At 38.4% G+C, this 13,155-nt stretch overlaps 1 protein-coding gene across 1 annotated transcript; it reads right to left on the reverse strand.

The window, feature by feature from the left end:
• Window positions 1-258: 258 nt before the first annotated feature.
• On the reverse strand, window positions 259-13,081 carry LOC111564714 (chondroitin sulfate N-acetylgalactosaminyltransferase 1-like). Its single transcript, XM_023264471.3, has 11 exons — window positions 11,345-13,081; window positions 10,529-10,644; window positions 9,170-9,788; window positions 8,975-9,075; window positions 8,681-8,859; window positions 6,614-6,830; window positions 6,199-6,300; window positions 3,891-4,072; window positions 2,235-2,329; window positions 2,064-2,145; window positions 259-764 (listed from the first exon to the last, which is right to left on the reverse strand). The coding sequence occupies exons 3-11, from the start codon at window positions 9,530-9,532 to the stop codon at window positions 487-489; spliced, it is 1,599 nt and encodes a 532-aa protein (XP_023120239.1). The 5' UTR covers window positions 9,533-9,788; window positions 10,529-10,644; window positions 11,345-13,081; the 3' UTR covers window positions 259-486.
• Between the last annotated feature and the right edge of the window lie 74 nt (window positions 13,082-13,155).

Consider the following 13,155-nt stretch of genomic DNA (forward strand, 5'->3'; position numbering starts at 1 on the left):
TACTCATCATAAATCAATAAGCTCATGTTGCAATTCTTAAGTGACTTTAGAGGGGACATTTTTGTATATTATGTCCAGAAACTGTCATTTTGGAAGAAATTCAACTTGCAGTTTTTATTCGTAATAATGAGACACAAAAGGAACATGCATGTCACTTTCTAAATACTGTTATTTCAGGAAATCCTCCTTCTCCTTTTATTACACTATGGAAACCTACAGAAACTATTAAGTAAAATGCATACAACAGACAAACAGACCGTCTCTTTCACAGCTTTATTAAAACAAAAGATCAAACACAATTTGTTACTGATGACTGTTCCTGCAAGTTTTTGTGCCCATGGAGGAAAATAATTAAACAGAATCATCTTTTTGTCTTTGTTTTCAACATAACCTGAATGCCACAATATAACTACTAACCTTAAATTATTAAAAAACAGAACGTAACAGTGAATACCAATATCACAGTAGCCTATGTGATTTTCTTCATTAGTTTTCTCTCAGTTTCTGGGAGTTTAAGTGCAGCTCTATCTCCCGTCTGAAGAAGAGCTCCCCCAGCTGGCCGTGCGAGGCTTCGCTCATGGCCTTGGTCTGCATGCACATCTTGTATTTGTCTGGAGGAAGCTCGTCTGCGCAGCTCTTCTCGTGCCACAAGTGGAAAAGGCCTCGAGACGGAGAGCGAATCACCATCAGCTTACTGTGAAGGTATTTCCTGTACAGGTGCACATCCTCCAACCCCCAGCCTTTAATGCTCCGGTCAAAACCACCTGAAAGGAAACACAGAAATCCCAGCTACATTAAATAAGGAATTTGTCTTTAATTTGGCTCTTGATACTCACTATGCATCCCCCAAAACCACCCAGCCAGCAGGCTACTTCAGAGGTGAAATAATTATTTGAATAATTGATTAATTCAGGGGCTGCACAGTGGCGTAGTGGTTAGCACTTTCGCCTTGCAGCGAGAAGATCCCTGGTTCACGTCCCGGCTTTCCCGGGATCTTTCTGCATGGAGTTTGCATGTTCTCCCTGTGCATGCGTGGGTTCTCTCCGGGTACTCCGGCTTCCTCCCACAGTCCAAAAATATGCTGAGGTTAATTGATTACTCTAAATTGCCCGTAGGTGTGAATGTGTGAGTGATTGTTTGTCTATATGTGTAGCCCTGCGACAGACTGGCGACCTGTCCAGGGTGTCCCCTGCCTTCGCCCGAGTCAGCTGGGATAGGCTCCAGCACCCCCCGCGACCCTAGTGAGGAATAAGCGGTGTATAGATAATGGATGGATGGATGGATTAATTCAGGGACAGAAAATTAACTGACTCCAGTTTTGTCATTTTTTTTAGTATTAATGGCAAAAATTAACTGTCAGCAGCTTTTCAAATATATTAACTATACAGATTATTTTGAACCAGTTCTGCCAAGTTTTTATGTTCATCATTTAAAACTACAGCACATGTGGCCAAGTAATAACAATCACTATTTTCTTACATTTTAATCACAAAAAAAAATCTGTTTTTTAAAACATTTATTGATAACGCAAATAATTGTGAGTTGCAACCTTATTATTGCCTGTTGGTTTCTGTGTTACTGTGTTCACTCATTTGACACTGAAAAAGTAAAGACTAGTTGATATATATATATATACATAGAAAAATACAATTAATGAGCTATAAATCATTGAGATTTCAACTCCGTTTCCACATAGAAAACTTCTTCATGATAATTCTGCAACATGGAGGACCTGTGATAGTTGAATTTACACACCGTTTAATGTCAGTTATAGTTATGGTTAAAAGTGTCATCCTTGTTTCACAAATTGGATTGTGTTCATGTTTAAAAAAGGAGAAACACACAGCAGGGAGATCGATCATTCAAATATGTAAAATATCACTCAGTAAAAGGTCATAATGGTAGAAAAAATATACTTTAACACTTTGTTCACAGCTACTTAAAAGATTTAGGAAGAGAAAATACACATGTGCATTAAGAAATGGACAGTTAGCAGTAACATTTTATTGACTTTGAGATCAACTGTTGCAGCAGAGTAAATCATAAAGAAGCTCTGTCATTACCTATGTTGATGAAATCAGACCTGTACTGGCACGTCATGCCGAACCCAAAGTCTCGCCAGAATCCACTCTCCTTCCTGATCACCTGAGACAACAGTAGCACCTGGAAATCAGTCTCTTGCATCAAGATGACCTTTGATAATTGAACAGTTTGCATGTGATTTGTTTACCTACCAGTTGTTGTTGCAGGGAGGGCAGGAGAGTCTGATTGCTGTAGATGATGGACGGGTTGTACTGGCTGAAGAGCACTGGGTAGTACACTTTCTTACCTAAAAGAAAAGACATGCTCAGAGGCGCATTCACATAAATACACTAATGCGATGTGTGTCCTTGTAGCACAGCCTGTAAAAACAAAAAAGAAATGATTAAAAATAGACAGAGGATGTGTAAAACATAGATAAAACAAAATAACTTATTTTAAAATTTTAACGCAGCAGTGATTCCAGCTGTACAATACACAGTTTCTGTTTTAAGCTCTTGTTGTTGGGTGATGCATTTTTCATTACTGGCAGCTGCAGCACATTTAATTGGAGTGAAAAAAATAAAAGCTGGATAGTTTGTATGGGCAGCAGGAACCACCTGAACAAAGAAGTAACAGACCACCTTCTCCAGAGACTCAGTAACGAGTGACCGGCAGCCAGCTTCTGATGACTTACTGATGAAGTCAGGGACAGAATCAGATCATTATTTCCATTCTGCAGTTAGTGCAAGTTCTCATACTAGCAGAAGAACTACAGGTGTCACTAATGCTGCTCCGGTAATGACAGCATCTTCTACGAAGTAGACTGTGATCTCCAAAGTCAGTGTTCTCGATATATGTGTCGCCTACACCTTTAAAATTCTCATACCTCGTGTGGGCAATTAGTAGTTTGCAAAACTCAACCTGTGTCTGTAAGAATTGACGATATGCTGCAGATGCTTTCTCTCCTCGTCAGGATTTCTTGAAGAAATTAATTGGAAGCAAACCCTTTCATACCCACACACAGTCTATGGTTGCACATTAAAGGTATAAAATGTGATCTGCTTTCTACTACAAAGGGATCTGAGGATGATCTGAAGTGGCCTGGAATAATTTCTTTGCTACTGACTAAACAATCTGCAAAGCTGAGTCTTAACTGTACTAATAGAGGTGCAGCAGTAGATTATTTGACAGCAACAAAAGTAAATACAAGACTTTGTATCTGTTCTGTCCTCTAAAAAGGTCTAAAAACCCTTCTTATTTCACAATTTACACACTGAGCTTCAAGGGATCCTCTACAAATGGTGATGGCATTATTCAAAAGCACTGACTCATTAATGGGTTTGGCACTGATCTTTTATCATGAAGATAAACTTCTCCAAAGCAGGTTAAGTGTGCAGCATAAGTTGTCTTGTTAAAGTGAACCACCACCACATAACTGAGGGTTAAACATCATATTACCTCAGTAACCCTAAACCTTCCTTCATACTACAGGTCTTGGGTCAGCACTGGAGCAACAGACAGCATAGATGATTAAGTTCCGCTAAGTGTCCTAGTAAGAAATATTTAGACCCTGGCTACCCTTGAGATGGCTTATGTTGGGAATTCTGTCTATTCATTATCTCTAACTGCTGTTAAAATTCTGTTGAAGGTTGCAGGAAGCTAAAGCTTATCCCAGGTGAAAGGCCTGAACTGATAAGAATTAATAGGTAATCAAATGGTTAAACAGAAAAGCTGTAGACATTATTACCACCATCAACCAGCTTCAACCTGAGTTGTTTTATTCTAATGGAAACAGGTTGCAGTAGGATTTGAATAACATCTTTGGAATATTTGGTAAAAATGTTGCTGAAAAAGCTCTTGTCTCTCACCAGGTTCTGCATTGAGACGACAGGAGGTTAAGAAGTCGGCGGTGAAGTGGATGTCGACATCACAGAAGAAGAGGAGGACGTTTTGGCTCCGCCTCCAAGCCCTGGCGCCCACGTCTAAGCCACGGCCACGAGAAAACTCCTCATTCAGCTGGATCAGCGTGAAGCTCCTGAACCGAGTCTCTCTGAGGGAAAGACATGAGGGTTGTCATCCGTGTTTAACTATAACAGGTACTCTGATGTTCTGGTTTCAGTTTGAAATTAAAGCAGCTCCAACCAGCCTGCAGACAAAAAGGCTCATCAGGCTGTTGCAGTATTACATAGTTAACAACTCGCAGAGGATCTGCTGTATTTTGATCACTGAAGCCTGAGGAGATAAAGATTCTCCATTATGATTTTATCATCCCAGCCTGCACACTACAGAGGGGTGTATGTATGTGGCTGTGAGTGTTGGTCTCTGGAGGTGCAGAGGCTTCACAGGACTTACTTTTTAATAGCCTGCAGCTGTAAAACACTGATACTCTCCAACTTATACTTCGTTTTTATCTTTTGCCCAAAATATCTGCAGTGCAGCACAGGCACATCTGTGAGAGTTGAGGAGAAGAAGTGAATGTCATCTTTGTCTTACATTTACTTGCTGTTATTATGAGGTACAGACTTGAGTCACATAGTTTCAGCTTCTGTCATGATAACATTTTAAAGACTTTGCAACTCAGCTTTGACTCTAGCACCAATTTCACTTTGGCTTCAGCTGATTTTACTCGGAAGGACTGAGAGATTATTTGAAATGTGGAATATATTTACCATGAATCATTCTAACACTCAATTAACCATCTTGCATCAACTGCAAGGATATGTGTATTTAATTGTGCAGACTAAACTCTAAAGAAATGAATGTCTTTTAAGAGATTTTAACTGTACCTTTCTGTTATTTTAACGAATTTCTCTGATTTGTTAAATTATAGATAGTAACCAATAAAATCACATAGAAAGTATAGATTTACATTAAAACTGTAAAAGCAAAATAATTTTTAAAAAAAACAATAGGCCAATGCTCTAAATAACATTCACAAAACAAATCTGTAGTATCACAGATGTTAATTTCTTCTTTTACAACAACTGACTGTAAAATTACTCTATTTTTAGTGCATTCAGTCAGCAAAAAATCATTATTTTACAGATATTTGTAGTTATTTGAGAAAAAGTGTGTATATTAAGAATTCAAAAGTAGTAAATAAATGTTTAACTGTTATTTTACAGATTTTCTCAGTTTTGTTAAATTACAGATATCTAGAAAAATCTCAGAAATAAAACATTAATTTAGATTTTTTTTTTTAAAGTTAAATAATGTGGACATCAAAAATCTGTGTTTTTACAGTTTCCAAGTTGTTCTTTTACAATGTGTGACTGTAAAACTGTTTTACTGTATTTAAAAACAGCAAAATTATTATTTTTTATTTAATTTCCTTTCAGAGTTTTTCAATACACAACATTCTACCATTGCTGCCAGACATTTTTTTTTTTTTTTTTTTTTAACAATTTTTTTTATTTTTTTATTGTGCAGCAGATAGGCAGATATCAACTGGATACAAAGACTCAAAAACCTAGACCACATTAAAACTATTCAGGTCAGAAAATACAAATAACTGTGAATGTGTTGTAAGAATAGGAAACAGAGGCTATTCAGACCATTTGCCATCTTATTTTAAAGGCGTATTCATTATTTCTGTAAACGTACTGAACTCCTGCAGTGTTTAAAATGGCCGTAAATTTGGTTTAGGGCAAATTATGATTCTATGTAAATTAGGAATTAACACAGAACTTTATAGTGGAGACCTGAAACTTTTAAAATTGAAATCCCAAGTACTGGAATGTCAGAGTGGAAGATTTATGAGATAATATTACACATAAATTGAAAAAAAACAAAACATAAATTGACCCTAAAACTAATAATAACCTGGAAATCTACACTCACTTTATTAGAAACACCAGCGCAATCTAATGCAACCCAGTACATCGGCTCTGCCATAAATTCTATTTTAAAAAGCTTATATGTTTTCTGTTTATATTGACACTATCAAAAAAGATCTAACAATTCTTCACTGTGTTCCTGATTGAGGTGACAGTAGTGATGGTGGTGCTCTGGATTGAAAAGTGGATTGGAGAGGTGCTGAGTGGCCTCTAATCTGCTGTAGCTGAACAAGACAACATCAGTGATTAAACTGACCTGTACCTGCACATCTGGACAGATCAGAGGGAGACACAGTCGGCCATTGTGACATTAGATGATGAGTGAAGTCGATTGCAATACCTGGTTGTCTGATCCAGCACAGCTTTCACCCGATCGATCTGATCTCGACCAAAATAGACGACGGTGAGATGAACCCTGCCGTCCTGCTGGATGCACACCTCTCTGATCCAAAAACACAGACAAATTAGTAAACAAATCAACATATCTCTGTACTTCTTTACCCACAGATAGCCCCAGGTTAACCTTTTTTAGATAAGGGTGATTACATTGGTGGAGCCTTTAAAATCTATATCTTCTCATTTGTGAGTGGCGAGGAGTCTTATTGGTTTTCTGCCCGGCTCCTTTGTTAAGATTCACTCAGCTCCTCCACACTTGTTACTCCAGTCTGAGATCAATAATTTCACGATACAATCACAGTACGGGTGTGTGTGTGTGTGAGCAGGTGCCAGTGTGTTCATTTACTTCCAAGTGATACCTGAAGTTGCTCATGAACTGCCTGAATGCATCTGCCCTCTTGGAGAGAGGCACGATGATGTTGATGATCATCCCCCGAGTGTTCACCATCTCACTCTTCACCTTCAGCACCGGACCGAACGGCCTGAAGAGGACGAGCTGCGTGAAGTCCTGCTGGCTGCTGCCTCTAAACATCAGCTCGTAAACGCTTCCTCTGTTCCGCTCTGTGCGAGTCAAACCTGTGACAAGGAGGAGAACATTACTGGGCCCATGTTTCCCAATAAGTTTGACAAAAATAACTGATTTGTATAAATCTATTTTATTTATTTATTGTTTTATTACAGAGAAACCCCTCCCACCCCTCACATGGACTGTTTGTTTCTCTCCCATCAGGGATGTTTTGTTTTTTGTTTTTTTTAATAATATTAACACTTTTATTTCTGATAAGAGAAATGTCATTTCGTTTAACTGTGCACAATGTACATTACTAAATGACAAAGCTGATGTTGAAGTTGACACTGTGGTAAATTAGTGCCTTTCCAGATATTTTCAAAGAGTTTATAGTGCCAAGGAAGTTAATGTGACATGTAAAAAGCAACAATAATCAATAAATACACTGTAAAAATAAAAACGAAACCAGAAAATACTGTCAAATAACAAGAAACAATCATCATTGTGACCTTAATTTTACTTTACACCATGTGTATTTTTTTGGCTTTTAAGAAGTTTAAGGACTGATATTTGCCTGTGTAATAACAATGAAATTCTGAATAAAATATGACAGAAAAAATATAGTTTAAATGAGATAGACACTATGTGAGAAAGATTTCAAACAGCTTTTTTCAGCTTTAAAACAAATGTAAATATTTTTGATGCATTAACCTACAAAGTCACCCTAATCTTCGAGAATAATTAATGCTTTCCAAATTAAATACATAAATAAATATATTATAAAATAATTAAAAATAATACAAATTATTTTAAATAAATATATATAAAAATTATATAATTATATTTATATCTAAAAATGAAATATACAAAAATGATTAAAAAATAATATATTTATTCACCTTGTTAAATTACTGCATTTTTTTCAGATTTGCGAGATATATTGCAGAAAAACTAAATATCGCAGTGTTAGTTTTTTCCATTGTCATGCAGCTGTTTCTAGGATGCCAACTTCTAAATTAAAGCACAGGTGGTGAAACTGAACTAAGAGAAAAAGAATATGATGGAAAATCATGATCAATCAAGCTGAAATTTCTCTGCTTTATCATACATATACAGATACAGTTCATTAAACTGCTCATTTTCATTTCTTGTTGAGAGAATCAATTGTCTGGCTATTAAAGTATAAAATGACAAGAGTGAGAGGAGTAGACAGCTGACATTTTGTGGGTGGAAGATCAAATAGTGTAATAAATGGACGCGGGCTGATTACTGAACCTTACCTCAAGGACATTTCAAGATGGATTTATGAAAGTTAAACAGAGTTGGAAGAAGCTAAAACATATGCAGTAAAGTAGGTTTGGCCCATTTATATCGACCACTTGTAGGGTCCATATCGAGTTTAATCTTATCCAGTCTGACTTTAGTCAAATATATATGGCTTGTAAATACATTTTGAGAGACTGTGAACATAGATTAGGCAGGAATAAATTCTGCTTGAGACTTCATCCAACTCTTTATTTTCAAACTCGAAGTCTAAGCCATTTTATTGAAGTTTCAACATTTCTATTCCCTCTCATCAGCTTCATTTGTCTTTTATTGATTTTGTTTAATTTTATTTTACTGGACATGGAATTATTATTTGTTTTATTATTACTTTTTACTATTTTTGTGTGCATTGGTCAAACTGCTTTACTGTTAAAGATCAAATTGGTGCATGAGCTGATCCTTTTGCTACCTGACAGTGATAGTAAAATCCAGTCTTAAAACCAAAAAGACACAAGACACAAGAACACACTAAGTGAAAGATACAGGCATGGACGCATCCAGTTGTGTTTGTCCAGCGCAAACGACAACTGTCCAGCAAAAGAACATATAAAGAAGATGAATGTGTGACTGAATGAACAGAGCTCTTGCTCACCCTGTATGAAGTCTGAAGGGGAGTATGTGTGCTTCCTCCTGATGTTGTCAGCATGTTGCTGAGGTCCGTTCAGGACATGTAGAGCCGTCTCCACTGTGCCCATCAGCTCGTCTCGCCTATCTTTCCTCACAGGCCTCTCGGCTGGGTGCCTTGTCAGCCCCGTCTCCAGCTGGTAGACCCTGAGTGACAAAAATCCCTCTGGTGTGAAGCAGCAGCATTGCATGGGCTCAGATTGAACAGCAGAAGATTACACGGCCCTCCTGGAGGCATCAACAGCTCTGCTCTCCCACTTACCTCTGCAGGGTGAAAGTGTCAAAAGGAATCAGTGCATACTCGCTGGGAAGCTTCACACCTGAGTTCACCTCTACCTGGTTCAGCTGGGAGCGGAAGAACTCCTGCAGGACACGGTGAAGCATTTACTACTACATATAAAATGTCACTCTTCATTTACTTCATCATCTCTGCATTGTCGTGTATCATATTTTCTACCTTCAGGTCAGCCTGTACTGGGGTTTTGTGCAGACTCTCCAGACCTTGAGGCAGAATCCCTTTAGTTTTAGCTTTATCCAGCGACTCCTGCAGCTGCTGCGTCCTCTCCTGGAGAGCGTCCTTCAGCTGGGCGATCTGCTTCATCAGGCTGTTAATGTAATGTCTGTGAGAGTCCTCCCTCTCCTGCAACAAGGCCATGTATCCCTCCTTACTGGTGGCTCCTGCAGACCACATTACAGGCTGCTGGCTGCTGTTAGATGCAGGTTTACAGGCCAGGAGGTAGAAGATCGACAGGCAGCAGCAGAGCCCCAGAACAATGAGGCCGACACGGGCCACCAGGGCCAGCAGCCACCGCTTGAACATGGTGGATTGTCTTTTAAGCAGTCCTAAACATCTGAGGTGTATAAAATCGCTGTCATGTGAAGATGCACAGCCAAAAGGATGAGCAGCCCATCGTTAAATTATAGATTAAAAAATATAGCTTTAAAAGACCCCCTGTTTTCTCCTGCTGTCCTTGTCTGTCACATCCACAGGCAGCATCTTCACAAAGTGTCTGAACATTCATTGGCTTTGGACAAATGTGTTTATGCTGAGATCACCTCCAGAGTGCAGAAATTCCCTACGAGGACAAAAATGCACATTTTAAAGCAGTGATTCACAATCTTTTGGCTACTTAAGACTACAGGTTAAGATTTGTTTTTTCATGCTCTGGCCAAAGTGTCCAGTATTTCACAAGTGTACAGCTGTACCAGCAGGTCTGTGGCACCGTGCAGCATCGCTTTCAGCTAAATGCTAATGTCAGAGTGCTACATGCTGGTGTTTTACAGGCAAAATGCACTAAACACAAAGTTACAACTACAGCTAAAAAGAATGTCATTAGTTTTAAGATAACACTGTCTATTTAAACCTTATTTTTTTTCTTGTATTACATTCTCCAGCAACCACATGATACAGCATATAGGAGCATCTTGCACAGCCTTGTGTAAGGAGTCACATACGCTATTTATATGAAATGGGAACATCAGCCATTGCACCAAAATATAAAAAGCAGCAGATCTACTGACTTTTGTGGAGCCAAGCTGCCAGAAAGCAGAGGAAAAAAAAAATTGCTATTTTGTGTGTCCAACTTAGATGGATCCCTCCTAGGGTATCTCAGATTGGTAAGTACTATTTTAAACGATTGTTAAATAATCAAATGTAAAATAATTTGCACAAAAACAGATCTAATGAGATTTACTGTGCACCTGCTTTGAACAAAGATGTAACAGCAAAAACCCAAGTCCATCTCAGAAGACTTCACAGAGAAAGAACCTGACTAAAACGAATCAAATGACAACAGGAAAAAGCAAACCAACTGACCGATTTGATCGTGTCCTGATGTTGCCTCAGTGTCCCGTGAGCAACTTATTTCGTTACCACGGCGCAGGCCCTTGTCCCGTTGCTGCTGGACTTGCTGGTGAGGTTTAGTTTGGCTGCTGTAAAATGCACAGAAAGAGAAATAACCTGACCTCACATTCACTGTGAGTGCCACGACGCTGCTGAAGGTGGGAAGTGACAGAAACAAGCATTTCTCTGTGCGTCTCTCTCCACCCTGTGTGTGTGTGTGTAGGTGTGTGTGTGTGTGGAGGTGTGTGTGTGTGTGTGTGTGTGTGTTGCCATAATCAGTTTATTCACAGCACAGTTGGCTCTTTATAGCTCAGGTAGAGGCTGATTTCATGAAAGACTTGCTTATGTTTCCATGTCCACCCAAGCAGTGTGTGTGTGTGTGTGTGTGTGTGTGTGTGTGTGTGTGTGTGTGTGTGTGTGTGTGTGTGTGTGTGTGTATGACGACGCATGTATGTATGAGTTCATACCATGGTGACCTATAAAACAGTGTACAATTAATATCACGGACTCTAATTTTAAAATTCTGCATGTTTTTGACCTTGCACACTAATAAAATCCTTCCAGAGCATCAAAATTTTATAGTCACGGTTGTAATTTTCCCATCTCTTGTGGCTCATATTAATGTGTCTTACATCTGTTTGAAATGACTATAGGCAGTAAACTACAGAAAGTGATCAGCTCTCTAACATACTGGTGTGACTTAAATATGCAAACATGGCCACAAAATATGCAGTTTATGCTCTCTAAAGCTGTAAATAAAGACATTCAGAATAAAGAAATCACACTCACCTGCTGATGTACATCTTAAAAGAAAAGAGACAATTGGATGTCCATGTTCCTAAACTGCTCATCTCCCAGTCTGTCACTAGAAAAGTGACAAAAGGACTTGTGAAGAAATGATGAAACAGCTCTCCAGCTTGTCAAAATTGAAGTGGCCTCAGAGAACAGGCGTAAACTGAACTACTGAGGACCTCCTTTTCTCCCATCGTCAGTCTCCACCTTTTCCCAGCACCTCCCCTGTCCTCTCTTCTCCCTTTTTCCATCCCTCACTCCCACCGTCCCTCTAAGATCTCACACCATTTGCCTTCATTCTTAATTCCCCTTTCAGGTCCTCCGAGGCTCCACTTTGCCCTTAAGTCTAATTAGAAGGCAACCGGAGTAAGGAATGTCCTACAGACTTCGATGCTCTGCCACCTGCAATCTGTTGTGGGGAAATAGCTAGGTACCCGTTGGATCGCACCAATAGGACGGGGTCTTGCAAATTTAATGAGGCACAGTACAGATGGTCCTTGTTTTCATTCGGATGTCGACTCCTGAGCTCCAACTCCTTTAAGACTTGAAGTTCGCTGCTCTGTTTCTCCCATTGCTCCCTTATATACGAGCTTTTCTTAAAAACTGAGATTCTGTTTCAATAGGGGTGCATTTACTGTAGAATTTAATTATTCATTGTCAATATTAATGTTTTAAACAGTGCTTCTGAAAGTTTTGTCATGATAGAAAAACTAAAAATCAAAGAAAAGGGCACTGAAAGAAAGAGTGTAATGCTCATTACAACATTTTTTTGCTTCATTGCTAAATGTAGGTGTCTCAAGCAGGAAAAAAGTTATTGTTCATAATTTTAATTCATTGAATTCAGATTTCTGTAACTCTCTTTCCACCTGCTTCAGCAGGAGATCATCGGATTTTGAGTCCCTTAAAAACAAAACTCTTTTGTCTATCATTGTGAAGCAGTCTTGCTGTTGTGTATTCAGTGAGTAGCAAGCAAATAATTGGATATAGACGCACAGGTCTTATATTAGTCCACACTTTCTGAAATAAACTGAACATCTGTGTGGCATTTTTTGCAGTAGTAGTGATTACAATTGATCATTCTCAGAGACATATATGTTAAACCCTGGACAAATAAAAGGACAACTATCTGCACTAGTAGATACCACTGCAAGCACATCAGAAATATGTTTGCTGTTCTTGTTGCTTAGGCTACCTGACCTTTTGAAGACAAAAACTCCTTCTGAATAACCAATCACTGGGCAATCAGTGCTTACAATGTTTTTTCATGACATGCAAGGCCAGACAAACAGGTTCATCAATAAGGAAAATAATTAGTAGACACAGTTTTTCTTGCAAGACAGGAAAAGACACAATTACTGCTTAAGATGTGCTTTTTTTTTCCTCTAAAAGTGTTTATTTTTCTATTGAAGTACTGGAGTTTTAACTTGCCAGGACTCCTAAACATACTCATAATACACAATCAGAGATGGAAATAACACTTCTTGGTTTGATAATCAATCACAGGTCTGTGAAAGCGGATGCAAGTAGGAACTGTTTGGCTTTCAAGTTTAATCAGCCAAAAAATAGGTCGGGAACCTGTAAAAAGAATAATGCAAAATAATCTAACCTCTTAACCTGCAAGTTGTCACAAACATTTGCTTATTAAAGCCAAATGATTTGTTATTAAAGTGGAAGTTTCATTACTTTGCTTTTACATGAATCATCTGTAATTTAAATGTTTTCCAAAAGTTTCATTCACACCACTAAGCTGACTTGCAGGTTGAAACATTTTTGTAGCACCAATAAATAGATTAAAAATGTTTCACACA

The sequence above is a fragment of the Amphiprion ocellaris genome, chromosome 6 (genome assembly GCF_022539595.1).
Source record: "Amphiprion ocellaris isolate individual 3 ecotype Okinawa chromosome 6, ASM2253959v1, whole genome shotgun sequence".
Lineage (NCBI taxonomy): Eukaryota > Metazoa > Chordata > Actinopteri > Pomacentridae > Amphiprion > Amphiprion ocellaris.

What these genes read in the sequence shown, in the direction of transcription:
- LOC111564714 (XM_023264471.3), bottom strand. Translation starts at nt 9,532, where the DNA reads ATGTTCAAGCGGTGGCTGCTGGCCCTGGTGGCCCGTGTCGGCCTCATT. An exon ending in GACACTTTCACCCTGCAGAG is followed by an intron (nt 8,860 to 8,974) that starts GTAAGTGGGAGA and finishes TTTGTCACTCAG; the next exon opens with GGTCTACCAGCTGGAGACGG. An exon ending in CCCTTCAGACTTCATACAGG is followed by an intron (nt 6,831 to 8,680) that starts GTGAGCAAGAGC and finishes TCCTTGTCACAG; the next exon opens with GTTTGACTCGCACAGAGCGG.